The sequence below is a fragment of the Heteronotia binoei genome, chromosome 1 (assembly GCF_032191835.1).
Source record: "Heteronotia binoei isolate CCM8104 ecotype False Entrance Well chromosome 1, APGP_CSIRO_Hbin_v1, whole genome shotgun sequence".
NCBI classification, from domain to species: Eukaryota; Metazoa; Chordata; class Lepidosauria; order Squamata; family Gekkonidae; genus Heteronotia; species Heteronotia binoei.
The window spans coordinates 270,522,118-270,537,914 of record NC_083223.1 but is presented as its reverse complement, the minus strand read 5'-3'; the positions used below and the strand labels follow the sequence as shown (position 1 = coordinate 270,537,914).

Here is a 15,797-nt window from a genome sequence, read left to right as displayed (position 1 = left end):
CCTGATCCAACATGGCTTCTCTGATGTTCTTAAACAAACCCTTGGTCCTAAGCAGCATAAAAATCAGACATAAAAGAGAAGTGGGCCATTAAAAAGCTGGTAAGGGAAAGCCCCTAATTACATGCTATTTAATTTAATCTCTGCTGCAGCCAGTCAGAGAGAGCAGTGTTCCCTCTAAGCTGAGTTTAGCATGAGCTAGTTCCAGGGGACATTTTGTAAAAAAAAAAAAAAAAAGGTGGTGGAGCACCCACTCTCTGCCAGGGGAACCCCCACTCCCTGCCCGGGGAGCACTGTAGGCAAGTGGGGGAGGGAAGTGGGGAGGAAGGGGAGTGAATGGAATTCTCGTAGCTTCGTTATGGGGACAAACGTCCATGCATTTCAAAGCAGTCGGCTTGAAGCCATTTTAGCCCCTGCTTTCTGCTCTTCATGAATAGGTTGTTATGCAGCTGCACCTACTATTCACTGGATAAGGAGGCGGAACTGTCAAAAGGAGGAGGTAGAACTCTCAGAAAGGTTCAGGAGCTGTGCTCCTGTGAGCTCCCACCGAATCTGAGGCCTGGCTAGGTCACAGATTTTTAGCTTCCAGCTCACCCATTTTTGTCTTCGCTCAGGAGGGATGACCCCGGAGCACACTAATTTCTGCAGGAGCTCAAAACTTTAATGCCAGCACCTCATAAAGTAGAATTTTTGTTCACAAGACTCTGCAAAGGGTTGCCAATCCCCAGGTGGGGGGAGGGGATCCCCCAGCTTGGAGGCCTTCTTCCCGTGTCAGGGGCATCAGAAAGCAGGGGGAGGGAAGAGAGAAATGTCTGCTGGGCACTCCACTATACCCTATGGCGGCCAATTCCCATAGGGTATAATGGAGAGTTGATCTGCGGGTATCTGGGACTCTGGGGGGGAGGCTATTTTTGAGGTAGATGCACCATTTTCAGCTCAACATCTGGTGCCTCTCTGCAAAACACCCCCCAAGTTTCAAAAAGGTTGGACCAAGGGGCGGAGGTTCAATTCTATGAGCCCCAAAAGAAGGTGCCCCTCTCTTTCAGTTTGGTGTAGAGCCAGTTTGGTGTAGTGGTTAAGTGTGTGGACTCTTATCTGGGAGAACCGGGTTTGATTCCCCACTCCTCCACTTGCAGCTGCTGGAATGGTCTTGGGTCAGCCATAGCTCTCGCAGGTGTTGTCCTTGAAAGGGCAGCTTTTGTCAGGACCCTCTCAGCCCCACCCACCTCACAGGGTGTCTGTTGTGGGGGAAGGTGATAAAGGAAATTGTGAGCCACTCTAAGTCTCTGATTCAGAGAGAAGGGCAGGGTATACATCTGCAGTCTTCTTCATTATTTCCAAATGGAGGGAAGGCATTTAAAAGGTCCCTTGAAATGTGACAGCCAGAACTCCCTTTGGAGTTCAGTTCTGCTTGTCACACCCTTGCTCCTGGGCTCCACCCCCAAAGTCTCCTGGCTCCACCCCCAAAGCCCCCCGATATTTCCTGGGTCAGACTGGGCAATTCTACTCCTCCCCCCAGAGAGTCCCCAGGACAAAAACGAGGAAGAAACAGACACAGACAGAACAGCAACAGTGTTAAGAGTGTATTTCCATCCAAGGCAGCATATAATTCAACTTTGGTATTGCTGGAGAATGTCACAACTCGAGTGAGAAACTATGCCAATGCCGATAACACCAAGGCCTCCGTCTTTCGGCCGCATCTACAGGGGCACTCAGTCCTTGTCGGGGCCACATCTGTCCTCGCCGTGACTGATGCGATGGGCGTCATCCGCCAACAGAGCGAACACCGTGAAGGTTTCCTCAAAGGTCAGGTTTTTGTTCTTGTCGACATCGGCCTCCTTGAAAAGCTTTTCGATGTAGCCGGGGCTGCTTCTACCCTGTAAGGGGAGGGAGAACAAAAGAGGTTGACTGGCGGAAGGTCCAGCGGGAAAAGCATCTAGCTCCAGATCAGGCTGAGTTCCGCCAGGGCCTTCTCTGTAGAAGCACCGATCTTATGGAGCACCCTTCCATTACGGCCCTGTGGGATATCTCCCAATTCTGCAGGGTCTATAAAACTGAATTCTTCCAGTTGGCATACAACATCTAAAATGGGAGAGGGTTGCCGACCAGTGTTCCCTCTAAGCTAAGTTGGCATAAGCTGACTCACTGATTTTTAGCTTCCAGCTCACACATTTTTGTCTTAGCTCAGGAAGGATGGCCCCAGAGCACACTAATGTATGCAGTAGCTCAGAACTTTAATGCCAGTAGCTCACAAAGTAGAATTTTTGCTCACAAGACTCTGCAGCTTAGAGGGAACCCCCTGGATCTGACTACTGTTTATCAACATCTATAATATCACCTCTGAAGAACACCAACAGCTTAGGGTTGCCAAGTCCAATTCAAGAAATATCTGGGGGCTTTAAGGGTGGAGCCAGGAGACATTGGGGGGCGGAGCCAGGAGCAAGGCTGTGACAAGCATAATTGAACTCCAAAGGGAGTTCTGGCCATTGCATTTCAAGGGACCACCGCACGCCTTTTAAATGCTTTCCCTCCATTTGGAAATAATGAAGGATAAGGAAACCTTATTTGGGGGCTCATAGAATTGGACCTCCTGGTCCAATCTTTTTGAAACCTGGGGAGAGCCATCAGATAATATGCTGAAAATGTGGTGCCTCTACCTCAAAAAACAGCCCCCACAGAGCCCCAGATACTCGCAGATCAATTCACCATTATTCTCTATGGGAATCAGTCTCAATAGGGAATAATGGAGTACCCAGCAGACATTCCCCCCCCCGCTTTCTGATGACCCTGAAGCGGGGGGAGGGCCTCCAAACTGGGGGATCCCCTTCCCCTACCTGGGGATTGGCAAATCTACAACAGCTACTGGAAAAAACTGAAAGGAATCTTTAGGAAATTGTTTGTATTCCGACGTATAGCACCACAATGGTTTTTTTTTAAAAAAAAATTAAGTTTTCATTGATGTACTTCTTTCTGATACCATTTTAGATTGTTAGCCAGGGCCATTTTTTGTAGGAAAAAGCCCAGCAGGAACTCATTTGCATATTAGGCCACACACCCCATGATGTCACCATCGTTTCACGTGGGGCTTTTGGGAAGAAAAAGGCCAGCAGGAACTCATTTGCATATTAGGCCACACCCCATGATGCCACCATTGTTTCACACAGGGCTTTTTGTGGGGGGAAGCCCAGCAGGAACTCATTTGCATATTAGGCCACACCCCTTGATGTCACCATTGTTTCGCGTGGGGCTTTTTTGTGGAAAAAGCCCAGCGGGAACTCATTTGCATATTAGGCCACACCCTCGGCTCCAAGCCAGACAACTGCATTCCTGTGCATTCCTGCTCAAAAAAAGGGCCTGTTGTTAGCCACCTGATATAGATTTAACGTAATAAAAACATAATAATAAATAAATACCTGGCGATTTTGGGGGTGGAATCAGAGGAGGGCAAGGTTTAGGGAGGGGCAGGAGTTCAATAGGGTATAATGCCATAGAGTCTGCCTTCCAACATGGCTGTTTTCATCAAGGGAACTGATTTCTGACCCCAGGAAATCAGTTGTAATCCCAGAAGATCTCCAGCCACCGTCTGGAGGTTGGCAACCTTAAGTGTGGCCATAACAGGCCGAAAGCGAACTCTGATGTTCTTGGGTACCGTCCGACCTACAAATGGGGCTGCCAGGTTGCCCACCATGGTGAACAAAGGGGGAATCATCACTGGTCGCGCTGTGATGTCACTTCCACTTCCAGGCCTGGAAGTGACATCATGGTGTCACCAAAATGCCCATTCTTAAGCCTCTGCCACCATTTTTCTGGCCAGCTAATTCTGTGCTGGACTTTGATTTGTGTTTCTAGCACATGAGGAACCTCTTGTGGAGGAGGAAGAGATAGCAAAGCACTCTCTCTGACCCAAATTTTGCACTGGGCAGGAGTGTCAGAATCTCACCACCTTGGCACACCGCTTCTTTAAAGAAGGGAACCTGAGAATGGAGGATCCTGCAAGAGAGCTGGCAGCTGGTTCTCTTCCTCCCACTTACGCTGCCTCCACCTTTTCTTACATTACCCTAAATGTGACCACAAAGAAGAGCTTCTTGGCAAGATGCTACAATTTCCAAGTAATCTGTCTACTAAACGATCCTTGGAAAACTGGGTGGGAGAGAACAAGCAAGAACAAGAGCCTCCCTCTTGGTGAGGCAATCTGGTCTTTTCCCTTCTCCTCCAAATCATAAGAGTCCCGCTGCATCCAACATAGGGTTGCCAATCTGCAGGCTGAGAACAGTTTGGTCAAGTGGTTAAGTGTGCGGACTTTTATCTGGGAGAACCGGGTTTGATTCCCCACTCCTCGACTTGCAGCTGCTGGAATGGCCTTGGGTCAGCCATAGCTCTCACAGAGCTGTCCTTGAAAGGGCAACTTCTGTCAGAGCTCTCTCAGCCCCACCTCACAGATTGTCTGTTGTGGGGGGAGAAGATATAGGAGATTGTAAGCCGCTTTGCGCTCTGAATCTCTGATTCAGAGGGAAGGGTGGGGTATAAATCTACAATTATTATTCTTCTTCAGGTGGGGGCAGGAGATCCCCCAGTTTGGAGGCCCTCCTCCTGCTTCAGGGTCATCAGAAAGTGTGGGGGGGGGGGAATGTCTGCTGGGCACTCCATTATTCCCTATGGAGACTGATTCCCACAGGGCAGGGGTGGCCAACGGTAGCTCTCCAGATGTTTTTGCCTACAACTCCCATCAGTCCCAGTCAGAATGGCTGATGGCTGGGGCTGATGGAATTTGTAGGCAAAAACATCTGGAGAGCTACCATTGGCCACCCCTACCATAGGGTATTATGGAGAATTGATCTGTGGGTATCTGGGGCTCGGAGTGGTATTTTTTGAGGTAGAGGCACCAGATTTTCAGCATAGCATCCAGTGCCGCTTCCCAAAATACTCTTCAAGTTTCAAAAGAGTTGGACCAGGGGGTCCAATTCTATGAGCCGCTAAAGAAGGTGCCCCTCGCTTTCATTATTTCCAAAGGAGGGAAGGCATTTAAAAGGTGTGCCGTCCCTTTAAATGTGATGGCCAGAACTCCCTTTGGAGTTCAATTATGCTCGTCACAAGCTTGCTCCAGGCTCCACCCCCAATATCTCCTGGCTCCACCCCCAATGTCTCCTGGCTCCACCCCCAAAGTCCCCACATATTTCTTGAATTGGACTTGGCAACCCAATGCTGGATCCAACCCCAGGCCTCAACCCAGTGCTTCTTAGAAATCTCTAAGCAAGGCATGAAGGCAACGGTTTCCATTATTTCCAGCAGTTTGCGTTGAGACTGAGGCAGACTGCCTCTGAAGCTGGAGGTTTTCATTTAGCTGTCATGGGTTAGAGGATTGATCCTCCTTCATGAATTTTGTCTAACTCCCTTTTAAAGATATAGAAAACAATTTCCACCATTTTGTGGTGCCAAATGGGCATGGAATGGATGGGGCACTACTCTGGGTTTGTTTGTTTGTAGCAGGAACTCCTTTGCATCTTAGGCCATACACTCCTGATGTAGCCAATCGTCCAAGAGCTTACAGGGTTCTTATTCCAGGGCCTACTGTAAGCTCCAAGAGGATTGGCTACATCACGGGATGTGGCCTAATATGCAAAGGAGCTCCTGCTACAAAAAAAGCTCTGGGCACTACTTTGGGGGGTTTTTTTGCTGACTAAAATTGGCAATCAGCTGGGATGACCTCCCCCCAGATGTTCTAATATTATGAGAGAAGAAGAATTTTCACAGTAACCAGTAAATCCATAATCTACATCAACATCACCGGGGGTGCGGTCACACTCACCATTAAATCCATCTGCAACACACCTCTATTATAATCCGCACAACCAATTTTCCGATCAGACAACAGCCAGGCTACCGTTCTATCCCATGTGGGTCCCGTCACTGGTCGATCACAAAGTTTTCACAGCAGACCTTTTACGGGGTGGTTTGCCATTGCCTTCTTCGGTCATTACACTCCCCCCCCCCCCCAGCAAGCTGGGTACTCATTTTACCGACCTCAGAAGGATGGAAGGCTGAGTCAACAATTGCTGGCACAATGATATCATTTGGAGTGGGCTCTCACAGGGAAGCGGATGTGCGCTTGCGACAAGTCGGCTACAATGGAGCGTTCAAACATAGAAAGTACGTGCGGGAGTCGTCAGAAGCATTCTTATTCCGGATTTAATGTACTATCAAAAAAGTCCGTGTCTCAGTCGTGGCAGTTTGCGACACGAACGAGCCAACGACCATTGCCAGATACTGATGTTTGGACAACTGCATAAAATCCGACATGCATCTGGCTTTCATCCATGCCCATCTTGTCAGTTTATGTGCGTCTGACCTCAGCCCAGGGGTGGAATTTTGAGGTGGCCTTTTGAAAATCTCAGACGTTCGGCTAGGGGTTGTGGCTCAGTGGGTACAGCATCTACTTGGCAGGCAGAAGGTCCCTGGTTTCCAGGAAAACTCTATGGTTTTCCCAGATGCCCGAGCCATTTTGGAGGTTTAAACTCTATGGTACCTATTGTACCATAGAGTTTTACCTCCCAAATGGCTAGAGCATCCGGGAAAACCATAGAGTTTCCTCGGAAATGCCTAGAGCATCCCTGCACCGATGCCACAATTTTGACGATGTCACTTCTGAGTGACATCATTGCACCAGCAACACGGGGAGGTTACCCCCGCCAGCCCAATGTGGGCCTGTGGGTTGAGAACCTCCCGGACAGGAGATTCCCCGCCTGGATCGGGGTCTTGACAGCCCTACATGTGTTCCAATCGAGACAGTGCCTAAATGCGATACTACCCACGCTAGGCTTCCCAATCCCCAGGTCCCAGCGGGGGATCCCCTGGTTTTACAGCCTTCCCCCCTCCCCCAGCCAGCTGGCCGGCGGGGGAAGCTCCACCCCCATAGCCATTATGCACCTTCAGGAACGATTCCCATAGGGAATGATGGGGAATTGATCCGCGGCTGTCAGGGGCTCTGGGGGGGGCTGTTTTTTGAGGTAGAGGCGCCAAATTTTCAGTATAGCATCTAGTGCCTCTCCCCAAAATACCTCCCAAGTTTCAAAAAGATTGGACCAGGGGGTCCAATTCTATGAGCCCCAAAAGAAGGTGCCCCTATCCTTCATTATTTTCTATGGAAGGAAGGCATTCTAAAAGGTGTGCGGTCCCTTTAAATGTGATGGCCAGAACTCCCTTGGAGTTCAATTATGCTTGTCACAGCCTTGATCTTGGCCCCACCCCTAATGTCTCCTGGCTCCACCCCCAAAGTCTCCTGGCTCTGCCCCCAAAGTCCCCAGATATTTCTTGAATTGGACTTGGCAACCCTAACCCACGCACATACAAAAAAAGAACCCTCCAGTTCCTCAGCTTTACTCACACAAGCAGAGAGAAAGGTCGGGGCCTGGCACTGGAGAAGTTCTTTCAGATCCTTCTGGCTCAGGTAGTCGTCCTTGCCCTCTCTAGGAGCGTACTGATGATAGATGTCGACGATGATCTTCAACGCATTCTCCAAGGTGCAGTCGGCCAGGCAGCAGCCCCCCGTGTTGGTCGGCTTAGAGGTTTTGTGGCTGTGGTCGTGAAGGGCAGACATCGTTTGAGGTTTCTGCAGATCTGGAAGGGACCAAAAAACAAAAGTTATTCCCCATCAGGCTCTTCTCCGAGGGTCCAAAATAAAATATTATTATCAGGGCTTTTTTTTTTGTAGAAAAAGTCCAGCAGGAACTCATTTGCATATTAGGCCACACACCCTGGTGCCACTATTGTTTCACACAGTTTTTTTGTAGAAAAAGCCCCGCAAGAGCTCCTTTGCATATTAGACCACACCCCCTGATGTCACCATTTTTCCCTCACAGAGTTATTTGTAGGAAAAGCCCAGCAGGAACTCGTTTGCATAATAGGCCACACCCCATGATGCCACCATTATTTCACACAAAGCTTTTTTGTAGAAAAAGCCCCGCAGGAGCACCTTTGCATATTAGGCCACACCCCCTGATGTCACCATTTTTCCTCACAGAGCTTTTTGTAGAAAAAGCCCAGCAAGAACTGCTTTGCATATTAGGCCACACCCCCTGATGTCACCATTGTTTCACACAGAACTTTTTTGTAGAAAAAGCCCAGCAGGAGCTCCTTTGCATATTAGGCTACACCCCCTGATGCCACCATTGTCTCACACAGAGCCTGGTCCAGTCCTGGTCCAATGGTTTTGAAACTTGGAGGGAGTTTTGAGGAGAGTCATCGGATGCTATGCTACAAATTTGGTGTCTCTAGCTCAAAAACAGCTCCTCAGAGCTCCAGATACTAGCAGATCAATTCTCCATTATACCCTATGGGAATCGGCCTCCCTAGGGAATATCAGAGTGCCCAGCAGACATTTCCTTCTCCCCGGCCCCCCCCACCCTGCTTTCTGATGGCCCTGAAGCAAGGGGGATCCAAACTGGGGGATCCCCTGCCCGAAACTGGAGATTGGCAACCCTAGTTTCCCAACCTGGATCTGACAACCCCAACCCTCACTGACTGCAGCAGTGATTAAATTAAATATCCTTTAATTAGGGGCTTTCCCTTACCAGCTTTAAGAAGACTTTTTAAAAAGTAGACTGCAGATTTATACCCTGCCTTCTCTCGTAATCAGAGTCTCAGAGAGGCTCACAATCTCCTTCACCTTCCTCCCCCACAACAGACACCTTGTGAGGTGGGTGGGGATGAGAGAGCTCTCCCATAAACTGCCATTTCAAGGACAACTCTGTGAGAGCAACGGCTGACCCAAGGCCATTCCAGCAGCTGCATGCAATGTTCCCTCTAAGCTGCAGAGTCTTGTGAGCAAAAATTCTACTCTGTGAGCTACCAGTACTAAAGTTGTGAGCTACAGGCATTAAAATTGTGAGTTACTGCATCAATTAGTGTGCTCTGGGGTCATCCTTCCTGAGCTAAGCCAAAAATGTGTGAGGCGGAGGCTAAAAATCTGTGAGCTAGCTCACGCTAACTCAGCTTAGAGGGAACACTGCCTGCAAGTGGAGGAGTGGGGAATCAAACCCGGCTCTCCCAGGTAAGAGCTCGCACACTTAACCACTTAGGGTTGCCAAGTCCAATTCAAGGAATATCTGTGGACTTTGGGGGTGGAGCCAGGAGACTTTGGGGTGGAGCCAGGAGACATTAGGGGTGGAGCCAAGATCAAGGCTGTGACAAGCATAATTGGACTCCAAAGGGAGTTCTGGCCATCACATTTAAAGGGACGGCACACCTTTTCAATTCCTTCCTTCCATGGGAAATAATGAAGGATAGGGGCACCTTCTTTTGGGGCTCATAGAATTGGACCCCCTGGTCCAATCTTTTTGAAACTTGGTGGTTATTTTGGGGAGAGGGACTAGATGCTATACGGAAAATTTGGTGCCTCTACCCCAAAAAACAGCCCCCCCCAGAGCCCCAGACACCAGTGGATCAATTCTCCATGATTTTTTATGGGGATAAATCTCCATAGGGAATAACAGAGTGCCCAGCAGACATTTCCCTCCCCTCCCCTCCCCCGCTTTCTGACGACCCTGAAGCGGGGGGAGGGCCTCCAAACCGGGGGATCCCCTGCCCCCACCTGGGGATTGGCAACCCTATAACCACTACACCAGACTGGCTCTTTTTCATAGCCTGCTTCTCTTTTGTGTCTGATGTTTATGCCTTTTGGGACCAAGGGTTCATTTCTTAAAAGCTTGTTTTGAATATTGCAATGGATTTAATTTGGAAGCCTCTTCTAGCAGAGGCAGCATGGAAAGTCCCAAATAAATAAATATTGTGGCAGGCGTGTTTCTCCTCCACTGCCTGGAGCAGAGTCCGGAGAAGCGGCACGGAAGTATCCTAAACAAATAAATAGCATTGCAGCGTGGTTTTAATTGGCGGCTTCCTCAAACAGGGCTCTGAAGAGGCAGCAGGGAAACGTCTTAAACAAGTTAAATAAATTAAGTTCGTACAGCCCAAAGGAAACAGCAACATCATAAATGTAAAGATTTATAGTTTGGTAGAAATTATTAAAAAAAAAAAAAGGCGATGCAATCTCTGCTCCGATGATTTTCTCGGAAGGCAGCAACTACAGAGACTCTGCCTGTTATGGGATGGCTACAAAGCAACATCTAGATTCCACCCACCCTCTCCTGGAGCTATCTTTCCCAGGGTGCTTTGAGGGAGGAGAAAGAGCATAAGAAGAGCTCTGCTGGATCAGCCCAATAATCTCTCTAGTCTAGGGTTGCCAAGTCCAATTCAAGAAATATCTGGGGACTTTGGGGGTGGAGCCAGGAGATATTGGGGTGGAGCCAAGATCAAGGCTGTGACAAGCATAATTGATCTCCAAAGGGAGTTCTGGCCCTCACATTTAAAGGGACAGCACACCTTTTCAATTCCTTCCTTCCCTAGGAAATAATGAAGGATAGCTTCTTTTGGGGCTCATAGAATTGGACCCCCTGGTCCAACTTTTTGAAAATTGGGGGGTATTTTTAGGAGAGGCACTAAATGCTATACTGAAAATTTGGTGCCTCAACCCCAAAAAACAGCCCCCCCCCCCCCCCCAGAGCCCCAGATTCCTACAGATCAATTCTCCATGATTTCCTATGGGAATAAATCTCCATAGGGAATAATAGAGTTCCTAGCAGACATTTCCCTCCCCTCCCCCCACTTTCTGATGACCCTGAAGCGGGGGGAGGGCCTCCAAACCGGGGATCCCCTGCCCCCACCTGGGGATTGGCAACCCTAATCTAGTCCAGCATTCTGTGTCTCACGCAGTGGCCAACCAGTTCCTCTGGAGGACCAACAGCAGGGCAGAAAGGCCAAGGCCTTCCCCTCATAAGAACATCAGAAGAGCTCTGCTGGATCAGACCATGAGGCTCCATCTAGTCCTGCCTCACACAGTGGCCTCAACCAGTTCCTCTGGAGGGCCAACAACTGGGCAGAGAGGCTGAGGCCTTCTTCTCATAAGAACATCAGAAGAGCTCTGCTGGATCAGACCATGAGGCTCCATCTAGTCCTACCTCACACAGTGACCTCAACCAGTTCCTCTGGAGGGCCAACAACAGGGCAGAGAGGCCGAGGCCTTCCCCTCATAAGAACATCAGAAGAGCCCTGCTGGATCAGACCAGTGAAGGGTCCATCTGGTCCAGCATCCTCTCTCACACAGTCATCAACTGGTTTCTCTGGAGAGCCAGCAACAGAACAGAGAGGCCAAGGCCTTTCCCTGATGTTGCCCCCTGGCTCTGGGATTCAGAGTCTCATTGCCTCTGAATGTGGAGGTTCCCCTCAGCCACCATGGCTCATAGCCATTGATAGACTTATCCTCCATGAATCAAATACACTTTTAAAGCTGTTTTTTTTTTCCCTGTGGTCATTAGTACATCCTCTGGCAGCAAATCCCACCTTTTAATCACTCTCTGTGTAAAGCGGTATTTCCTTTTGTCTGTCTCGAACCCACTGCCCTTCAGGTTGATGGGATGCCCTTGAGTTCTAGTCTTTTGGGAGAGTGGGAGAAAAGTTCTTTTTGTCACTTCTCTCCACCCCGTGCATAATTTCCTAAAACTTCTATCGTGTCCCCCTTTTAGCCCATCTCTCCTTAAAATGAAAAGGTCTCCGAATAGCTATGACATTCGCTACCTGGGGCAGGTGGGCCTGAAGAGGTTCCGAGTTGTGGTTCAGAGGGGAAAAAACACTCACCGAGCGTAATCAATGAAGACGGAGAAGGATCCGGGCGGTTGTGATGACAGACAGAGTCTCTCTGTCCCGTTTATATACCTCCCCCAGAACTGAGATTTCACCACATTAGCAGATCGTGATGAAACGACTCCTGCAATCAGGCTGCTGCTTGACAGGGAGTCATTTTACTGGCAGCCAGCCTTCCATTTGGTTCCTGCTTGGCTATTGACATGATGTATATTCATTCTTCCTGGTGCGATTCCAGGAAAGCATGACCACACACACCCCAGCATGGCCCCATCTTCCTCCCAGATTTCAACAGGGTCTCGCTGCAGCGGCTACAAGGATTATTCACATGAGGATGGTTTTCTATTGTCGGAGGGTGACTCCCTTAAAATCAGCTGACAGTGGGGTTGCGATGGGGACTCGCCCTGACCCTCAGTACAAGCGCTGCGCTTTCCTTCGAGGCCTGCAGGAGGCAGCGTAGAGATGGAGCTCTACGAATGCCGTTAAGAGGCGCGCTCGGTTAAGACGTTTGCCCCTGCCCCTATAATGATTGCGGGATAAGGATCCAAAGTTATTCGTCATCAATCTTTATTGCATTAGCAACAAAATGCCATAGCCACTAACAACTAGGCTTAACAACAGGAGGGGGAAAACCCTCAATAAAACATTCAGCTCCAAAGTCATTGTCAAGACCTTTAGGAAGAAGAAGAAGAAGATGGCGACGACGACGATGATTATGATGATGCTGGATTTATATCCTACTGTATACTTTGAATCTCACCTCCCCCCCCCCCAACAGACACCCTGTGAGGTAGTTGGGGCTGAGAGAGCTCTTACAGCAGCTGCCTTTTCAAGGACAACTCCTACAAGAGCTATGGCTGACCCAAGGCCATTCCAGCCGCTGCAAGTGGAGGATTGGTGAATCAAACTCAGTTCTCCTGGATAAGAGTCCACACAGTTAACCACTACACCATAAGAACATAAGAGAAGCCATGTTAGATCAGGCCAATGGCCCATCCAGTCCAACACTCTGTGTCACACAGTGGCCAAAAAAAATACACACACACACACACACACTGTGGCTAATAGCCACTGATGGACCTCTGCTCCATATTTTTATCTAAACCCCTCTTGAAGGTGGCTATGCTTGTGGCGGCCACCACCTCGCTCTGAACTTGTAAGTGAATTGCAATGCAACAATTTCACAGTGGATTCGTCCTTTGAAGTTCTTTTGTAGGAGAATGGGGAGCGGGGGAATATAGATCAGCAGCAGAATGCCTTGGGGTTAAACCGTTCATCCCACTGACTTCTGATTACGGTGACATTCCAACCTGGTCCTGGCAACCCTACCCCCCCCATCGGTGGCCGGGGGGGTAGGAGTAGGGGGGTCAGGGGTAGGGCTTCCAGTGCCCCCAAGTGTAGAGGGAGGTCTCCCACTCCTACCTCCTAGTGGGAGGGAAATGAGCAGACAATCAACGTCACAGCATTCTAGGAAGCCCCCAAAACTCTAGTGCAGGGGTGTCGAACTCATTTCTTATGAGGGCCGGCTCTGACATAAACAAGACTTTGTTTGGCCGGGCCATGTGTGTCATAAAATGTAATGCCTGGTAGTGGACACAAACAAACACAATTAAAGATTTTTTTAAAAAGAAAACTTAAAATAAAACATGCTTAAAACATTAACACTCCTGCAATATTTTTGTTTATTTAACAGTCTCCAATAACTGACACCTCTTGTTCTGAGTTATTGCTTCAGAAACTGGAGACAACGTCTGTGCTGTACCAATCTTGAGTATGCTGTTCAGGTGTTGTTCAGGTGCATATCTGTAAGTTGCAAACCTGGTTTTGATTTGCTCATGGGCCTGATAGGAACCCTCAGGCAGCCTGATCCGGCCCCTGGGCCGCATGTTTGACACTTCTGATATAAACACAAACACAATTAAGGATTTTTTAAAAAAAAAACTTTAAAACATGCTTAAAAGATTTGCACTATTGCAGTATTTTGTTTATTCAACCGTCTCTGATAACAGACACCTCTTGCTTTGAATTATTGCATCAAAATCTGGAGACAGTATCTATGCTGTAGCAATCCTGAGTATGCTGTTCAGACTTGCTCGCAGACCTGATAGAAGCCTTCTGGGGGCCTGATCCATCCCCCAGGCTGCATGTTTGACACCCTTGGGATAGACACTTCACTTCACGTATCTGAAGAAGTGAGTTCTGAAAAGATCATGCCCTCCCACTGTTGCCCCCCCAAGCACCAAGAAGACAGAGCATCGTTACTCCAGACATAAGAACATAAGAGAAGCCATGTTGGATCAGGCCAATGGCGCATCAGTCCAACACTGTGTCACACAGTGGCCAAGACCCATGTGCCATCAGGAGGTCCACCAGCGGGTCCAAAAACCCTCCCACTGTTGCTCCCCATGCACCAAGAAGACAGAGCATCACTGCTCCAGACATAAGAACATAAGAGAATGGCCCATCCAGTCCAACACTCTTGTGCCACACAGTGGCCCAAACCCAGGTTGTCTGGTGAATTAATAGTAGTGAGGAAAAGCCTTTAAAATCATGGCCCACAACATCTCTCTTCTTCCTCTCACTTCTCTTTTAAAAAAATTGTAATATCCAATCTGACGAAGAGTTCTGGAGAACTCAAAAAGCTTGTACGCTATTTTGCGTCCTTTGGGTTGGTCCGCATTAAAAGATATCATGTGGACTGTGGCGTGATATTTGCATTCTGGAGCATAATGACCATGAACTACATTTGTCAGTGGATTTGACAGTGTTGCAATCAATCCGTCAATCAAATTCATTGTTCATCACCAGCTTCGCTAATCAAGAAATGTTTGCTCAGACCAGGGCTTTTTTTGTAGCAGGAACTCCTTTGCTTATTAGGCCACACACCCCTGATGCAGTCAATACATAAGAACATAAGAGAAGCCATGTTGGATCAGGCCAATAGCCCATCTAGTCCAACATTCTGTATCACACAGTGCCCAAAACTCAGGTGCCACCAAGAGGTTCACCAGCAGGGCCAGAATTCCAGAAGCCCTCCCACTTTTGCCCTCCCAAGCACCAAGAAGACAGACCATTACTGCCCCAGACAGTGTGTTCCCTCTTTGTTGTTGTTGTTGTTGTTCAGTTGCACAGTTGAGTTTGACTCTTTGTAACTCCATGGACCAAGTCACGCCAAGCCCTCCTGTCTTCCACCATCCTCCGAAGTCTGCCCAAATTTGTGTTTGTTACATCAGTAATGCTGTCCAGCCATCTCATCTTTTGCCGTCCCCTTCTTCTTTTGCCTTCTGTCTTTCCTAGCATCAGGATCTTCTCCAGGGAGTGCTCCCTTCTCATTTGGTGGCCAAAGGATTTGAGCTTCAGCTTCAGCATGACCTTCCAGTGAACAGTCTGGGTTGATCTCCCTGAGGACTGACTGATTTGATCTGCTTGCAGTCCAAGGGACTCTCAAGAGTCTTCTCCAGCACCGCAACTCAAAAGCATCTATTCTTCTGCGCTCAACCTTCTTTATGGTCTAGCTCTCACAGCCATACATTACTACTGGGAATACCATTGCTTTGACTATACGGACTTTTGTTGGCAGGGTGATGTCTCTACTTTTTATTATATTGCCCAGGTTCGCCATAGCTGTCCTCCCAAGGAGCAAACGTCTTTTAATTTCATGCCTACAGTCACCATCTGCAGTGATCTTGGATCCCAGAAATATGAAGTTTGTCACTACTTCCATGTCTTTCCCTTCTATTTGTCATGGTGTGATGGGGCCAGTTGCCATGATCTTAGTTTTTTTGATGTTGAGTTTCAAGCCTACTTTTGTGCTCTCCTCTTTCACCCTCAACAAGAGGTTCTTTAGGTCCTCCTCACTTTCTGCCATTAGAGTGGTGTCATCGGCATATCTGAGGTTGTTGATGTTTTTCCCGGCAATCTTAATTCCGGTTTGTGCTTCATCCAGGCCAGCATTCCGCATGATGTACTCTGCATATAGATTAAATAAGCAGGGTGACAATATACATCCTTGGCCAACTCCTTTTCCTATTCTATATCCTGTTCCATATCCCATTCTGACAGTTGCTTCTTGACCCTTATACAGGTTTCTCAAGAGACATGTGAGGTGG

General features: G+C 48.5%; 1 protein-coding gene across 1 annotated transcript; it reads right to left on the bottom strand.

The window, feature by feature from the left end:
- Nucleotides 1-1,565: 1,565 nt before the first annotated feature.
- Nucleotides 1,566-11,721, bottom strand: LOC132588458 (protein S100-A7-like). The gene is made up of 3 exons (XM_060260856.1): nt 11,683-11,721; nt 7,379-7,611; nt 1,566-1,874 (listed from the first exon to the last, which is right to left on the bottom strand). The coding sequence occupies exons 2-3, from the start codon at nt 7,589-7,591 to the stop codon at nt 1,710-1,712; spliced, it is 378 nt and encodes a 125-aa protein (XP_060116839.1). The 5' UTR covers nt 7,592-7,611; nt 11,683-11,721; the 3' UTR covers nt 1,566-1,709.
- Between the last annotated feature and the right edge of the window lie 4,076 nt (nt 11,722-15,797).